This window comes from Ostrea edulis, chromosome 4, assembly GCF_947568905.1.
Source record: "Ostrea edulis chromosome 4, xbOstEdul1.1, whole genome shotgun sequence".
NCBI classification, from domain to species: Eukaryota; Metazoa; Mollusca; class Bivalvia; order Ostreida; family Ostreidae; genus Ostrea; species Ostrea edulis.
Genome location: NC_079167.1, coordinates 9,594,372 through 9,609,542, shown reverse-complemented (window position 1 = coordinate 9,609,542; position 15,171 = coordinate 9,594,372). Strand labels below are relative to the sequence as shown.

Genomic DNA, 15,171 nt, shown 5'->3' with positions numbered 1-15,171 from the left:
GCAATTTTGTAACCAGGTTACAACAGAAAACAGGGTTACTGTAGTACAGATACACCTACTTCTCTTCAGAGTCAGGGTTACAAAAGTAATTTTGTAACCAGGTTACACTAGAAAACAGGGTTACTATAGTAATTCTCCTTAAAACCCTTGTTTCCATACTTACAGACCTGTGTTTCAAAACCTACTTCTCTTCAATCAGGGTTACAATATGACACATGTATAGACTACATATATGCAAGCTTGAACTTTTTGAAACCACAAACAAAACATCTCCAACAAAGAAATAAAAAAGAATAAAACCAGACATAGCCAATCAATCAGATCACTAATTGATAATAATTAAACACTTGTCGATTGATTACATTTACTAATCGATCAAATTCCCCTAAGAGTTTTGACATACTTTTCATTCTATGCATACATAAATGACGATTCATGGCTGATATTAAACAAAGAAGAACAAACAAATAAAAACAAACAAATAAAAACAAACAAATAAAAACAAGAACGCGTTACTATGAAACACAACAGAAAAAATATCAAGAGCATTGCAAATGAAACGTGTTTAATTACACGTAGGCCTATGAAAGGTGAGGATAACGAACAGTGATCACTCTCATAACTCCTATAAGCAATACAAAATAATAAAGAGTTGGGCAAACACAGAGCCCTGGATATACCAGAGGTGGGATCAAGTGCCTAGGAGGAGGTTACTCCTACTACTAGGCATCCCCTGTCTATATAACTTATAATATGACAGATTATATCTTTGAATAAATTAATTTCGGGTAACGCTTAAATTAATTTGACAAACTAATAATAGTAAGGTATACTCGATGTATATGTAAAAGTATATTTCAAGAGATTGATGAGACATGCAAGCAAGCTACCCCCCCTTTTTTTTTTTATTAAGGAATGAACACACAACTATTGGAGAAAAGAGACATTTTAACAATTGTTTAACAGTGATATCTGAAAAAGAACTCACAGAGCTACTATGGTTTGAACCTACTCAGTATTTACGTTCCGAATGGGCGACGTTTTATCTATTAACAACAGTAACTTTCATTCATATGTCGATTCGATATATCCCAGTAAACTCGAAATAAAAGACACCACAGAGTCGTCCACTTCTGCTTCATACTTAGATATTTTATTGAAAGTAGATATTAACGGCAAACTAACAACTCAACTTTAATACAAACGGGATGATTTCAGCTTCTCCATCGTCAACTTCCCTTATCTATGTAGCAATATTCCATTATCACCTGCATATAGTGTTTACATCTCTCAACTGATTCGATACGCAAGAGCTTGTTCTGCGTATAGTCAGTTTTTAAATCGAGGCAAGCTACCGACAAACAAGTTGATGGCAAAGTGGTTTCAACAGTCTTGTTTAAAGTCAGCAGTTCTATGGTCGTTATAACGATCTAGTTCGTCAATACAGCCAATCATTGGGTCAAATGCTGTCTGATGTGTTTCACCGATTGTTATACCGTTCTTGGCTCACTGATTTTGACTACGGATAACTCCGTTTACCTGATCAAGATATAGGGCTCACGGCGGGTGTGACCGGTTAACAGGGGATGCTTACTCCTCCTAGGCACCTGATCTCACCTCTGGTGTGTCCAGGTGTCCGTGTTTGCCCAACTATCTATTTTGAATTGCTTATAGTAATTATGAGATTGATCACCGTTCGCTGACTTCACCTTTCATCATACTTCATCATACCTTAAACTTCAAATTACTAACAAGGTAATATCTTTATTTTCTTTGGTGATCAGGTCTTTCAACAATCTGCTGGAATTCCGATGGGTATGAAATGTGCTCCTACTCGAGACAGGCTACTGACAAATAAGTTGATGTTACATGGATTTCGTCTCGTTTAAAGTCAGTATTTCGCAAATTATATGGTCCTCTTAACGATCTGGTTTATCAGTACAACCTGTCATTGCGTCAACTACTGTTTGACGTGTTTCATGCCAATTGTTATGCCGTTCTTACTCTTAGCACACTGGTTTTGACTACGGATAACCCTGTTTACCCGATCAAGATATAGGGCTCACGGCAGGTGTGACCGGTCAACAGGGGATGCTTACTCCTCCTAAGCATCTGATCCCACCTCTGATATGTCCAGGGGTCCGTATTTGCCCTACTCCTTATAAAAGGTATGAGATAATCGCTATTCGTTACCTTCACCTTTTCATGTATTGCATCAGTGGAACAATTAAACGAGATATTCTTCTAAATTTTGTGGCTTCATATTTTAAGAATAAAACGAAACTGACTTCTTTTTCGTGCTATTTATTTAAAAGAAAATATAAGAAAAAGTTTAGGTTTATAATAAAAATTATACATACAACAGAGAAAACCTTGTCATTACAAGCACCAAACTGGAATGATTACCTTTCAATTATATTATACTTTTCATTTGTACATAAAACAGACACAGAAGTTTGGCATTGTATACCACGGAATAATTCAGTACAAAGTGTTGAATGCAATTTTTATACAAATAAATGATTACTAATTTTCTGTAAATTAACATCATATTAAAAGAAACGCTTGATGTATAATATGAATGTATCAGTTAAATAAAACGAGTAGTTTTATCAAACAGAATATTGTAGAGGTTATGATATAATTTGTTTGCAATACAGCTATATTCACATGCTTAAAATTTACACAAAAAACCCCACTTATAAACATCGCTGCTGAGTAATTGAATTGTGTCTTTGAAGTCTGATTAAATAAATTGGAAAGAAAAAAACTAACAAGTCAAGATCATCAAATTTGCTGTCAAAAGTTTCGTTTGAGCCTCTGTTCGTAGAATGGCCAATGATGAAACCCTGCAACACAACAGATAGAGAGGGCGGGTGGCCGATAGGTTAAATACATATATGAATTGTGAATCAGCATCTGTGTAGTTATCGTGGTTAGTAACTTAATAATACTGTTATAGTTTTGTCCTGTCTGAATCAAGAGTCACATAATTGATCGATAAACTCCCGTAAAAAATTGCACAAAAGAAATTTATTTGGCAATCTATTCCCTTTACATGTTTGAGTTGAACATATCAAATATTCTTTTTATGAAGACCAAATAATTAGGCAGTGTGTTGACTTCAAGCAATAAAGAATTCTCTTTGAAGCTATCTTTTGTTTCAAAATATGTATTCCCTGTCACCAGGGACCTATTGATGTAATAGTACTGGGATAATTTTCTTTACTTCTCATTTACACGAATTTGACATCACACATTTTATTCATCATTTAGAACAGTACCATGGACTACCAAATTAAATATAAAATGAGAGATGACTGAAAAAGTGTTACGTCTGTTTCAATTAAGGAAATTATTCAAACTGAGTATTTGCTCAGACTGAATTGGACTTTCTATATGACTGGGAACAAAAGTTAAACATCGAAAGCAGGACATAGAAAACTGCATTAACATCTGTACATTGCGGGAAGTATATTCACCAAGTCCTCGACTATTCGTATTGGTCATGTCGACCGGTCAGTTGATCATGTGACCAAATACTTGACCTGCGAGACATTTTTCAGATATCACAGAGTGGATGAAATACTCTCCAGGTTTGAGAAGACATGGATTAATACCATAGAGTGATGGGAAATTTACTCGCTCATGGACTTATAACTACACAAGTGACAGGTTCAACATGTCACCCACAGACGGTTCCCAAGGAAAGCTCCATGTTCCATCCATGTACATGCTCATCGTCTGGATAAGATGGGTGTGTTTAATTTAACAAGAAGTTAAAGTCCAACAGAAACTTAATCAGAAACAGTACATTGAGCAAAAAATTAAGCAGGGCCGTAACTGCCGATGAGGCAGACGAGGCAACTGCCTCGTCTGATTTTTTGGCAAAAAAGAAAATAAAATTATATAAATGTTATATTATAGGATATATGTTTAAAATGAAGACAAGCACCTTTGTCTTTGACACCATATTACGATTCTTTACATAGTACAAATGAAACACAAACATGATAAATTGGGATTTAAAAAGTGTCATTTTCAGTCGTAAAGTCAATCGGCGGCCCCCAATCCCCTGCCTCCCCTGATTTAGAACCCTACTTACGGCCCTGTTAAGCGATGTTCTAGTGCCACCTGGGCATTATAACAGATTTGCAAGTTCACAATAGGCAAACGCCTTGCTGTGACGCTTGTATAATATCATGTACTACACTTGTCCATCCCAGCATGTCATGTGATTCGGACGATCTTTCGCCTAAAATTCATTGATGTTCATGATTTTCCTGTTTACAAAGGTATTAATGAAGATTACAGACAGAGATAATTCTGCACCTGTTTGTTAAAATCTTAATTTTCACATAAGACCCAATTGGCAAGACTTTGAATTTTTAACTAGAAATATGAAGAGGCTGGCTGATTATTTTTGATTTTGTCTTCGACATCGCAACAATCAAGTATTGATTTATCATTATATATGAAAGTGACCTATGAACATCAATCTAGTTAAAAATCAAAGTACTGAAAGTACTCATGGGAGTTGAACATTGTGGAAATTCAGTTAGAACAGATAGCACTGGAAGGATAGGGGGATAAATGACTGAATATTATCATGATTTTAGATACAAATCAACTGTTGTTGTTTTTCAAAGCGTTACAACAGCAAACATGGATAATGGAAGGCCCATGGGCCACAACGCTCCTCGAGTAACTGAAGTTGTGTTGTTGTTTTCTAGAATTTCACCCCTTTATATTCTCATGATAAATGTGACCACATATTATGGCCCAAACATTCAAATCAATATGGTTATCAATGCCTTGCAGTTATGAAGAAGTTTTTTTCCCTGTATATATACATTCAAGAGTCCAATATGCTAAACTGTCACCTGAGTATACTACAGTCCTGTAGAGGATCAATGGAATGGTAAATAATTGTATAATAACTCAAAATAAATGAAATGCAAAAAAATTAAAAATCGTCCGGCATCGGAGATGCACAAACCGAGTTGAGCAAGGAATGGGCATAAAGGAAACCGGCAGAAAAGTTTGCAAGAATTATCAAGCAAGGAGCAAAATTTTGCGTACATAAATTTCAGCCGACTTAAATCCTTTGACCTTGACCTTTAACCCTTGACCAAAATCAATAGGCTAAGGGCTTCTTTGTCTCATCAAGGGCGATAATCCATCTAAGTTTAATTGAGATCCTATAATTTGTTAAAAAATTATAGTGCAGAAAACAAAATTTTCTCCAATTTCAGTCTATTTATAGCCACTGTGACTTTGATCTTGTGACCCCGGAATCGATAGGTTTCTTGTCTTACTGAGGGTGACAATCGATCTAAGTTTGATTGAGATCCTATAATTCGTTCAAGAGCTATGGTGTGGAAAACAAAATTTTCTCCAAATTTCAGTGTATTTATAGCCAGTGACCTTGACCTTTGACGTAGTGACCCCAGAATCGATAGACTTCCTGGTCTTACTGAGGGTGACAATCCATCTAAGTTTGATTGAGATCGTATGATTTGTTCAAGAGCTATGGTGCGGAAAACAAAATTTTCTCCAAATTTCAGTCTATTTATAGCCACTGTGACCTTGGCCTTTGACCTAGTGACCCCAAAATCGATAGGCTTCCTCATCTTACTGAGGGTGACAATCCATCTAAGTTTGAATGAGATCCTATAATTTGCTCAAGAGCTATGGTGCGGAAATGAAATGTTGATGTGTGCCCGCCCAAAGGCACTTCATCAGATCATAAGCCGAGTTCGACTTCATCGCAACTCCACTAAAAATGAAACACTAGTCAAATAATGTTATTCATTGCCAAGGTATTTGGGATATTATACTGTGGCTCAAACAGGGGGTGAATGAACCTGACAGTATGGGAAGCATATAGTGGAATCAGACTTGTGATGCTGGAAATCTATAGTGATTAATAAACTATACATGTACAAGATCCATAACTATTTTTTTTCTTTCAGTTTATGAGGGAGAATCCTCATGTCTCTTTCATCTGTAGACAAATAAACTGTAGACAAATAAACAATGTGTTTTGACCAGAGCAATTTCCAATCCTTTTTGCAGCATAAATTCAACATTGTGGCAACTGGGTTAAACTTTGATAGTGAAGTAATACATGGCAGCACCTTATCCCATGCTCTTAAAATTTCTGTTTGACACACACTCATGACATCCACTCAAACATAACAGAGTGCAGCAAAATCCCATTGTAATAGGGGATTCAAAATGGATAACTGGTACAAAATATGGTACATACTATTCGAAAAGGATAATGAATTTGACATATTGATGTCTTGGAAAAGGAAATTCTGACATCGGGGCTCTAAGCGTTTTCAAACATTGTCATTTGATAAAAGTGTTCTACATTTTTAAAAATAGAGATTAATATGTCTTTACATACATAGGTGAGAAAGTTTCCATTATTCCTAGCCGAGACATACCATGTATGCGCAAAAAATTCATAAACAAATATCAAAATACTCACGTAGAAAATGTGGACCTTACCGTCATCAAGCGCAGTGAAACACGCCATTTCGAGATTTTCGCCGACGAAAGCTCGGTAACAGTAATGAATAAGGTACACTCATTTTGTATCTATTTTGTGACTTTCTTTATTAAAAGGAACAGTTCTCTAATGTGTAACGTGCAATTACTACGTAATTCAATAACTTGAAGCATGAAGCAGTTTCACTTTGCAACCGGATATAAGAAATTTTATTTCGTATTCCGATCCCAATCGAAAGTTGTTGACTGGGAATGACGTGTTTTAATTCAATATACATGTAACATCAAGCATTTTTTATATCACATTAAAAAAAACCAAATATATACACATACACAATGTTGTAGAGTTATTTCTTGTAAATTTTCTGAGGTTTCGCACCATATTCGATATTTCGCGCCACGGTGTCAATAGGTCTTGTGTGCAGTTGTCGTTCGTTTCCCTATCAATGTTTATAGGTGACGCTGAGCTACAAACGACAATTTTCAACCTTATCTTTTATTTTTCTATGTATATCAGTATCAATTTGATCGAAATCTTGTATTCAAATTGATTTGAATACAATATCATTGCATTTACTTACATGTCAATTATCAAAATTAGATTAATTCAGAAAAGTTACATGGATTATTTAATGGCGGATGTTTATAAAAGTTTATGTTGATTTACCTAGGAGTAAATCAGCTGACACAGAACCCCCGTTGACGACCACTATACAAATCAATACAAATTACTACGCAGAAAAGTGCGTGATGACCAAGGGAGATTGAACATAGTTCAACTCCCAAAAACCAATAGGTCTTCTTTTCAGTCAACGCTTACCTTATGGAAATAAGTGATTCCTTTACAACGCTTCTTGTTCTTTAGATCAGGAAAACATTTTAAAAAGTCCATTAAACAATATCTTGTTCTGCTCTTCAAGAAAAGAATAAGCTGTTCGGAAGACGTTAGAATATATAATGCTAGAAGCTCGACAAGTTGCCTGGGACATCTGGACTACAGGAAAGTAACATTCGTCACCTTCCCTAATAAAAAGACCTGTACTATATAGCGCTCTTTGGGGGGGGGGGGGGGGTCAAGCTAAATAAGTTTATTACACGGACTAAAGCCTTTCTCTATAACTCACGCGTAGATTTTCATAAATCGGTGGTTTTACTGTGGAGCGTTGCATGCAACGCGTGAGATATAGAGAAGGGATTGACACCCCCCCCCCCCCAAAGAAACCAAGCCCCATTTTCTCTGATATGGTACCCCCAAGAAAACTCTCTTCCCAGGGAAACTTCCCATTTATGTACATTTTATATTGATTTCTAACAGAGAAAATAAGAATCGTCAACCTATATATACTCCTGTTATTTGCAACGCTATACGAGAAAATTGGTCATTTTACTGTGGAGCGTTGCCTGCAACGTCTTGATGTTAGATGCTATAATAGCATGATGGTGATATTTTAATTTCGTAAATAATATCTATGATAATTAGGGCACATGTTTTGTTAAAATGTTGATATACATGTAGACATGTATATATGAAAGAGAAACAAATGAATTCAAAAGAGAAATTGTATAACGGAATAAGCCACATGAAGCATACGATATTGTTCATAAATCTCTCTATATTCTATGCAATTTCTTTGATATTCATAGAAAATTTTTCTTGTCAGTTTAATCTCTTATAGAGAATTCGGATCCGATGTATATTTTGGTATCGTAATATATACTCGGGAATTTATTACCCTAAAACGTATACGCAACGCGTTGCAGATAACAGTATATAGCCTATAACATTTTGACGTTATCTTGACAATGGCGATGTTTGTGTTGAATCTGAGTTGTTTATTGTTTTTCATCCTATTCCAGAATTGTTCACTCATAGATGCAAGGTGAAGATAACGAACAGTGATCAATCTCATAACTCCTACAAGCAATACAAAATAGATAGTTGGGCAAATACGGACCCCTGGACACACCAGAGGTGGGATAATGTGCCTAGGAGGAGTAAGCATCCCCTGTTGACCCCGGTCACACCCGCCGTGAGCCCCATATCCTGATCAGGTAAACGGAGTTATCCGCAGTCAAAATCAGTGTGCCAAGAACGGCTTAACAATCGGTATGAAACACGTCAGACAGCATTTGACCCAATGCGAGGTTGTATTGACGAACTAGATCGTTATAACGACCATAGAATTTGCGAAATGCTGACTTCAATCGAGACTGTTGAAATCCCTGTACCATCAACTTGTTTGTCAGTAGCTTACCTCGATTTAAAAACTGACTATACCCAGAACAAGCTCTTCTTGCATATCGAATCAGTTGAGATATATTAACACCATATGCAGGTGATAATGGAATATTGCTACATAAATATGGGAAGTTGACGATGGAGAAGCTGAAATCATCCCGTTTGTCATACAGTTGAGTTGTCAGTTTGCCGTTAATGTCTACTTTCAATAAAATATCTAAGTATGAAGCAGAAGTGGACGACTCTGTGGTGTCCTTTATTTCGAGCTCACGGGGATATATCAAATCGACATATGAATGAAAGCTATCATTGTTAATAGACAAAACGTCATCGATATATCTAAAAGTCGAATTGAAGGTCACAGCGAGAGATTTTTTCTTCTCACGTAGAAGTTTTTGAATAAATTCACCAATGGGGATCCGGGTTAGAATAGGTCCCCAATACCCCTTGCTTGTCGTAAGAGGCGAATAAATGGGGCGGTCCTTCGGATGAGATCGCAAAAACCAAGGTCCCATGTCACAGCAGGTGAGGCACGATAAAGATCCCTCCCTGCTCAACGGCCATTAGCGCCGAGCATATGCCTAAATTTTGCAGCCCTTCACCGGCAATGGTGACATCTCAATATGAGTGAAATATTCTCGAGAGGGACGTCAAATCAATCATTGACGTCACCAGTAGGTCTATAAGTGGAGTGCCACAAATTTCGACCTGTGCAAGGCGCTCAACGCCGTTGCAGTGAGGGTTCTTTATTGTGCCAAAGTCTACGGTGATGCGGGATGTCCGTTTTTGAAATCATATCCGAAAGCCCCGTGACTTTAACTTCTAATGCAGTGTGCTTGGCGAAAGGAAAGTCTCTGAACATCGTAATATGTTCAACACAACGGTGGGGTCCAGAATCGAACTCAAGACCTTTTAACTAAAACTGGCATTGTAAAGGGAGAATGATAAATTGGTGTTGTAAAACAAGTGTACAAAAGCAGACGGGGTCCCGATACAGCCGGAAAATTACCCACAAATCCTGTACGAAGCTGTCTCGGTAAATAATAATTTACAATTAATTCAATTATTTTTTATGTCAAGCAAGGGGCACTGAGGACCTATTCCAACCTGTATCCCCACGGGACTACAGTGGTCTGAAGAGGGGTGGAGGATGTAAAATAGCTTGTGAACAATTCCTCTATATGGCTTAACAGATATATTTGAAACTTTGTACAATGCTTCATTGCCATTTGTAAATGTTCACAAGTCAATGTGCCTTCTTTTCTTTTCAGATATGATGTCAGACAGTGAAACATTCGTGTTTTCTCAGTCCACAACAGCTTCCAATTGGTCGGATATGCAGAAATCTTTAAGAGAAAAATACAATGATGCAATGCAAATCCTTTCAAATGGCCAGCTAGAATGTTTACGCTCTCAAGCCGGCCAACCTCTGCAAGATTTAAAGTACTCGACAAGATCCTACTATGTGCGTCATGCTAAATCTGCATTTGAGTACATTTGTAACATCATAGCTCCTGGCCAAAGTGAACAACTCATTGATGAGGTTATCTGCAGTTATAAAGCTCCAGCAATATCTCGTGAAGATTCTATGACAGACACAGTAATTGAGGCATACAAGAAGGCTACAGATCATAGAACTCGCACTCAGATTCTGTCCCTCATTGCCAATAGATATAGCAAAGTCACTTTGTTGAAGATGGTTGAGGGAATAACAATCCACCACATAGATGTAGCAAGAAAACATGCAGCCACTCATTGACCGGGACAGTACATATTATGTATGTCACACCACCTAAAGTTATACGTGTCAGAATTTCAAAAGGAAGAATCCAACACTTTGTAGAGTTCATATCAGCTCCCATGTACCTCCATACTGTTGGTTTTGGCTCCAAGCACTTGAAACTTTCATCGGGATTAGAAGTCAAGATACCAAAGGTCATTCGTACAATGATTGCATCAAGACTCATCGCAGCATATACAGCATATTGCCAGGACAATGATATTGTGCCTCCATCAAGAGCAACTCTTTATAAGATAGTGAAAGTGTGTGCAGCATCACAGTTGAAGTCTTTACATGGTCTTGACAACCTTGCAAGTGAAGGAGAGTCTGGAATTTCCACCATTGTAAAAGCAGTGGAGAAACTATCTGAATTAGGACTAAATGATGGAAAAGTGGAGGAGTTCAAGAACCATTTACAAGCTGTGAAATTGCATCTGAAGAATGATTTCAAAACACATATAAGCAGGACAAGCACATGTATTGAACACTGTATGCAATATGCTTTATCAGAGTCTAAATGTGATCATCAACATTCAGAGACTTGTGTATCTTGTCGACAAGTGAAAAATGTCACCATTGAAATTGCTCAGTGCCTTAAGGGTATTCAATGTGAAGCAAATTTAAGAGAAGAAATTCAACACGATGTAGAGTTATCATGTGAGAAAATTGTGAACTGGCGAGATCATTGTATACGTACTGTGAATCAAGATGCCTGCAAGAGAGATATTTTGAACAATCTTAAGGATGACCAGGCACTCATAATCATGGACTGGGCGATGAAATACTTGCCGCAGACATTCAGAGAGACTCAAAGTGAATGGTTTGGAAAACAGGGCATCAGTTGGCATGTATCTTGTGTACTTACACACAGAAATGACACAGAAAATGATGAACCAGTGGACATCATATCACATGTACACCTTCTTCAAAATGGAACACAGGGGTGGTTCACAGTTTTCAAAATCCTTATCCATATCCTGCAGATGCTTCATCAGAGTCATCCACATTTGAAAGAAGTTTTTTTGCGTTCTGATAATGCAGGATGTTACCACTGCCTTCCTCTTTTGACATTCCTCTGGAAACTAAGGAACAAAACAGAGATCACAATAAAGAGTACAATTTCAGTGAAGCACAGTCAGGTAAAGATTTATGTGACTCACGCACAGGAAGCTGTAGGATACACATTTTGAACCATCTGAATGAAGGAAATGATGTGACATCTGTCTATGAGATGAAAGATGCTCTTGAAAGTCATGGGCGAGTCCGGAACACACTAACATCCATAATTGATGTTGACATGAAAACTCAGCCAACACTATCAGGCCAATTGAAATTCCCAATCAGCCAGTTCAACAATTTCATCTTTAAGGACAGTGGTATTCTGGCATTCAAGTCATACAGTTTTGGAGAGCATCTTATACCATCTGAAAAGCTTGAAGTTGTAACAAAGAATTTGGTGGACATCCCAGAAGCTGTGGTAAGTTTTGAGTTTAATTTGCCTTTTAGTACACAAATTCAGATGATATTATTCAAACATTGAATGTAATACATCAATTTTCAAAACATAATTCACTTTGATTTTTTGTAGATTGTTGCAAGTCCCAAACCTTCCACTACAAAGGCAAGGCAGAAGAAATCTACAAGTCGTTTGTTCTCATGTTGTGATCCGGATGGTGTTAAAGAGTTTAGGAAAGAAAGTCAATTATTGAACCACCTAGCTATTGGAAATCATGTGTATGACAGTGAAGAACAGGACAACATACTGGATACCACAAAAAGAATATGGGTGCAGACTTGCACAAAATTTAGATCCACCCAACCCACTTTCACAGTAGAAACTCATGACCTTGAAGATGAAGTCGTGTATGAAACACAGGCATATGCATTGAAACAAAGGAGGAAAAGTACTCGATTTTCCAGCAAAGTTAAGAATTTTTTGTTTGAGATTTATGATGAAGGAGAAAAAACTGGACGAAAGGCCAATCCCTATACCGTTAGCAAACAGATGCGATTAGAAAAGGATCCAGAAGGGAGAAGACTTTTCGGCCCAAGTGAATGGCTGACACACCAGCAAATTAGAAGTGTGTTTGCCTCTTTTGTTGTGAAAGCACGGAAATCATCAAGTTCTTCTTCCCAAGTAAAACGTTTGAAGTTGGAAGAGGTCAATGACGAAGAGGATGAACTTTTGGAAAATATTATTGAAAGTCTTCATGCGACAGAACAACAAGAGGCAGTTCAAGCTATTGCCAATGAACTTGCAAAGTGAATGTGTTTGATCATTTAATATTGTTGAATATATTTGTACATATATGCAATTTTACACCAAAATCTACGTATAATATTCACTGTAGCGAATTATGATTACTTCCTAAATTCTTTACTAGTAATTGTTGGAAAAAATGTACATGTCCACTGTAGTGAATCATGTGTACTTCCTATATTCTTTATTAGTAATTGTTGGGAAAAGCAATCTTTGAAATACATCTTTCTTTTTCTCAGTGTTAAAAATATGGAACATAATGAGGTTTTTTATGGTAAGATTTACTTTCGAAATATTTTCTTAGACATCTGATGATTTTGTTCTGATATATGACATTGGGTTGAATTCTAATGCGAAATTAAAGTATCAAATGTGTTTTGCTACTTATTAGAAAATTTCGTATCACAGTTTTTACAGAAGAATAAGTTATGCTGTGTATTATTTTGTATTATAAGTGTACAAACATACTTGCATGTAACTTGGTGTTTTCATTTATTGTTCTATTGTTACCTGAGAACACTGTGTGAGGAAATTGTTTACAGTAGCATGTGTATGATTAACTTCTATATTTTCTGATGTGTACCATATTTCTGTATGTACACAATGTTTATCGTTAATATTTTGTCATTACATGTATTCACGACATGTAATGATTTTTTTTTTTTTTTTTTTTTTTTTTTTACAGTTTATGAATTAAATTCTAATGGATGTTACAGTGTATGTATAATATTACATTAATTATTCATGTGTAGAGCATGTTATTATTATTACTTGTAGTTACAGGTTTACCTTTTAATTGAATATTTGAAAAAAAAAATGCAAACAGGAGTTATCCCTCCTTACAGAACATTGTAAAAAAAATTAAAAACTAATATAAAACGGTTATTTATAGTACTGTATATTTAAATGTTTGTAATTCTTTGCCTAATAATATTAGAATACATTTTGGATTAGTAACATTATAAAGAAATTGATTTTGTATGGACTAAAACCTGCCCATATGGTAAAATAATGGTCAAAATTGTGTAACTTCAATTTTTATCATAATTTTATTATTTTTTGTTTTCCGAAAAATTCCAATTTATCGAGTACACATCATGTAAAGATCTTTTAAGAAACACTAAAAAAAAATTTTTTCTAAACTGTGTATCAGATGTTATGGGTGAAAGAATTAAGATAGCAAATTTCTATTTTTAGAACATTGTGAAGTTGTAAGAGTTATTTCCCTTTACCTCATTTAAGATTTTAATTTTTTAAATTATGGATATGACACACACTCTTATACAAGTATAGACCTGTAATCAATTTCTTCGTAGAATTTTTAACAATTGAAATAAATGTACATTAAAACTTGAAATTTTCACTTTTATTTGGAGTACTGTAAAATGATGTTGCCAATGGTAACCAAATAAGGCACTGTACACCTTGTCGATTACCAGATTTTGACAAAATTCTCAAAAAAGTCTTAAAATACATTGAAATGAATAATTATGACAAAAGAAAGTGAAACTGAAAACCTAACATGAATAGCTTTCTGCATGGTTTTCTAGTAGACACGCACTTAAGTAATCGCCTGGAAATTTTAATCTTATTACAGAATGTCAAACAAGTTTCTAGAAAAAGTTATTCAATAGTAGATACTATATTTAATTTGCAATGTTTGTCACAAACATTAAGTGAATGGTAAAAAGAACTTGTTCTATGCTTTTTTTGATTTTAAACAAAGTTTATTAGACAATGGAGTAAAGGACTTTGATGTAAACTTTTCAAGAGTGGCTTCTATGATAAATGATTTACTTCTATAAGATATATGTACAGAAATTTTAAATAACAAATTAATATGAATCTGATTTCTGACTTGTAAGAATCATGTAAGAGCAAAACAAAATGTTGCAATTTTCGCATTTGATAATAATTTTGTATAGATAAATAGAAAAGTACGGATGTCACTTGATTGTCTTACTTTTTCCTTTTTTAAAATTAAGGATAGTCTTGTCTGGAATGTTATTTTTATTATGAAATCGGTCTAGTAATAGGTAATATAAAGCAACAATAAAGTATGTAACGAATAGATATACTTCCAGGAATTGGCGTTTGGTCCTCAAGCAGCGGATACTGGAGACATTAATGCAAGGAAAGAAACTACTGTGGTGGCAGCAAGGGTTCGATAACGTAAACCATGTCACGAAAATAAGGGAAATTGAATTCTTGAGATAATGTTGCTCTAATTGACGACGCAGACATACGCAAAATCGGATCACAAGTGAAGGCTGTCTAGGGAGCAATGGATGAAGAATGATGAAATGCTCCGAACGGATATTCGGAACAGTGGCTTATTCAGATTAAACTCCTGCTATCATCCGATGTTTCAAA

The 15,171-nt window shown here is 35.7% G+C and overlaps 1 protein-coding gene across 1 annotated transcript; it reads left to right on the top strand.

The window, feature by feature from the left end:
• The first annotated feature begins 11,738 nt into the window (after nt 1-11,738).
• LOC125670914 (uncharacterized) lies at nt 11,739-14,359 on the top strand. The gene is made up of 2 exons (XM_048906346.2): nt 11,739-12,015; nt 12,127-14,359. Exons 1-2 carry the CDS (start codon nt 11,770-11,772, stop codon nt 12,802-12,804), a joined length of 924 nt encoding a protein of 307 aa, XP_048762303.2. The 5' UTR covers nt 11,739-11,769; the 3' UTR covers nt 12,805-14,359.
• The last annotated feature ends 812 nt before the right edge of the window (nt 14,360-15,171 follow it).